The sequence below is a fragment of the Pteropus vampyrus genome, unplaced genomic scaffold (assembly GCF_000151845.1).
Source record: "Pteropus vampyrus isolate Shadow unplaced genomic scaffold, Pvam_2.0 Scaffold175, whole genome shotgun sequence".
In the NCBI taxonomy this organism is placed as follows: Eukaryota; Metazoa; Chordata; class Mammalia; order Chiroptera; family Pteropodidae; genus Pteropus; species Pteropus vampyrus.
In genome coordinates, this window is record NW_011888956.1 from 135207 (window position 1) to 137978 (window position 2772).

The window sequence follows — 2772 nt, forward strand, 5'->3', positions numbered from 1 at the left end:
TGTTGACGCTGGCTCCAAAAGCTTTATTGAGCAGGGACATTTTGACATCAGAATTCAGGGCTCGGGGACGGAAGGCTGCTCCCAGCTCACCTGCTTCCCTTCCAGGCACCAGGGGGACAGGGGAGGGGTGAGAGGTGGGGACACAGGGCACAGGTGGGTGGCTCAGGCTACTCCCTCCCCCGTACACCATCAGCCAGCTCCGGAGCGGTGGTCTGTCATGAAGGTCAGCCACTCACGTCCCCATGGGCGGCTCCGTCAGGACCCGGAGGCCACAGTCTGGGCGCTGGCCCCTCGAACGGCGTCAGGCCGGGGCCCCTGGCGCTGTCCCGTCCACGCCTCAGAACGCTGTGTTGAAGGGGTAGTCCTTGTGGTTTTTGGTTCTGGAGACCAGAAAATAAATGGCGAAGAAACAGAGAGAGACTCTCAGTGTACGAGAAACGTTGTGAGTGACCGAGTTACGTGTTTCCATGGTCCCTGGCACGCGACCCTCGTCCTTGGGCTCACTGAGGGGTCCTTCCCCGAACAGTGACGATTCTGAGATCGAGCCTTAATCAGCCTCAAGTGTCACAAGCGGCCGTCTGGGGACCGGCCGTCGGGGGTGACGGCGCCTGTGCCCAGCGGTGGCGGAGCCCACTCACGTGTCGAAGGCACAGAGTCGCAGGTTCCTGTCCAGGCCTAGAATGTCATTCATTTCCTGTTCTGTCAACTCGAAGTCGAATACCTGGAACCAAAGCACGATATCCACGGCTCACGCAGGGGACACTCGGCAGAGCACGAGCCACTGCGGGGCGCTGAGCCGGATGCCTGGGGGACACTTTCTGTGACACCCGTTGCGGTCCCCGGCCCTCGGCCTCTGCTCCCAGAGGCACTGGCATGTGGCTGTCTGGAGCCCTTGCAAAGATGGGGTGTGCGCTATTTGTCCCTCAGGAGCGAGGGGTATACAGAGCAGTCCAAAGGTGCAGCAAAGAAGTTCCCCACGATTGCAGAAACACCCCAAAATGTCCCAATATCCCCCAAAACATCTATTCCACCCCGAGCAGCTAGGGAGGCCCTGTGACTCCACAGTGGCTGTGACACGCGTGACCCGCAGGTGTCTTGCTGGCCCGTGTGCTCGGCTGCCCCCGTTTGGCCCTGACACACCTGGGGCCGGCGACTTGTTCCTGCTTCGCAGCTTCTACACAGGACAGCCAGCCCGAGGGCCAGGAGAGATGGTCCCCTGCGCCCAGGAAGGGACAGGCCCCGGCCACAGGAGCCCCTCTGCGCGTGCGGCAGAGGCGGGGACTCCGTGTTAGTGGCTCTGCCTGGAGAGGCTGGCCCCGGCAGCGGGGACGATGGGCAGTGTCGCCGAGCGGGGCCGGCACCCTGGTCCACCACGCCTCCCTCCCCGTTTCACCCTGTCTGCAGCCTGGGCTACGGCCTCAGCTCCGGTCCCCACGCTGTGGCCCGGCGAGAGGCTCCCGCTCACACGGGGCCCCAGCTCTCTGACACCCAGGAAGACACTTGCCTGAATGTTCTCGAGAATCCGCTTTGGGTTAACGGACTTGGGAATGACGATCACATTTCTCTGGACCTGAAACCGGATCAATATCTGCAGGAAAAAAAGCCTAATATGAGACGGGGTCATATGGGGACGGGGTCCAGCTGCTTCCCCGAGGGTCACGTTTTCTGTGCACAAAGCCCACTGTCGGGGCCACGGATGCTGTGACCACACACTCTCCATTCCAGAGCCTTAGGGACAAACGTCACTTTGTGCCACCAGCACGGGGCGAGACGCCGCTGGCCTGGGAGCTCAGAGGACCAGCCAGCGCCTCGGCGAGACTTCATGACCACGTCCAGTCCTCAAACAACAGGCCCTCAGAGCAAGGAGAGTACTAGATGCCTCTTCCGGTCACTCAGCGGGCGGGCTGAGGGATGCGGCCCCAGGGCTCTGAGGAACACCAGACAGCTCTGGTCAGTCACCAGCTTGGCCAGAAGGGTCCTCCCCACCTGGTCCAGGGCTCCCGGAGCAAGCCGAGCGGCGTCCCCCGCCCAGCAGGCGCCCCACCTGCCTGAGCCGGAGACTTCTGATGCTTCCGTGCGATGCTCTGAATCACAAGGTCGTCCATCAGGTCCACCCCCTCGCTGCAGGGGACAGGGCAGGGCTAAGACCCCACGCCGCCCCTCAGGAAGGCGAGACCCCCTCCACCGTGGGAGCCCTGCGCTCCTCCTGTCTGGCTCCAACACCTGCGGGATGTCTGGGTGGTGCAGGAAAGCCTGTCACCACACCTGCTGTCTAGGGACGTCAAGGTTCACACCTGGGGAACATGGCTGGACGCACTGCCCATGCCTACGTGGTGCTCTGTCTGGAGACGCGGGAGGCAGCTTGGGGCGCGCAGGCCTCTGCCTCTGCCACGGCTTCCGGGCTCTTCCTGGGGGCCTGCAGCGCCACCGCCAAGAACAGACGGCTGCGGATGGTGGCCCCAGACGAGCCGCCGTCGACTGCCACGAGGAAGCCGGTGCGGTGGACACGCGGACCTTCCTGCGGCTGTGAGGCTGCCCCGGACCTGCCCCTCGGCGTCTGCCCAGCCGCGGACAGGCCTGAAGCGCCCCGCGGAGCCATCGTCCAGCGAATGTTTATTAAGCAGTTAATCAACATTTCGCGCACTGGGCGAGGAACAGCCCTCAGTGTCTCCTGCAGGGACCAGAGCCCACTGCATCTGGCCGTGGGCCCAGGGCGCTGGCCACCTCCCTCCACTCACTGTCCCACTGGGTTCTGCCGCCCAGGCTCAGCTG

At 63.7% G+C, this 2772-nt stretch overlaps 1 protein-coding gene across 1 annotated transcript in view; it reads right to left on the reverse strand.

Annotated features, from left to right (window-relative positions):
* AKR1E2 (aldo-keto reductase family 1 member E2) overlaps nucleotides 1-2772 on the reverse strand; it is an 18266-nt gene continuing 15494 nt past the window's right edge. The window contains exons 5-8 of the mRNA XM_023536981.1: nucleotides 2049-2124; nucleotides 1505-1588; nucleotides 639-721; nucleotides 1-380 (exon numbers count right to left, since the gene is read on the reverse strand). Coding sequence (XP_023392749.1) covers nucleotides 338-380; nucleotides 639-721; nucleotides 1505-1588; nucleotides 2049-2124 — 286 coding nt within the window. The 3' untranslated portion in view covers nucleotides 1-337. The remainder of the gene's footprint in view (nucleotides 381-638; nucleotides 722-1504; nucleotides 1589-2048; nucleotides 2125-2772) is intronic.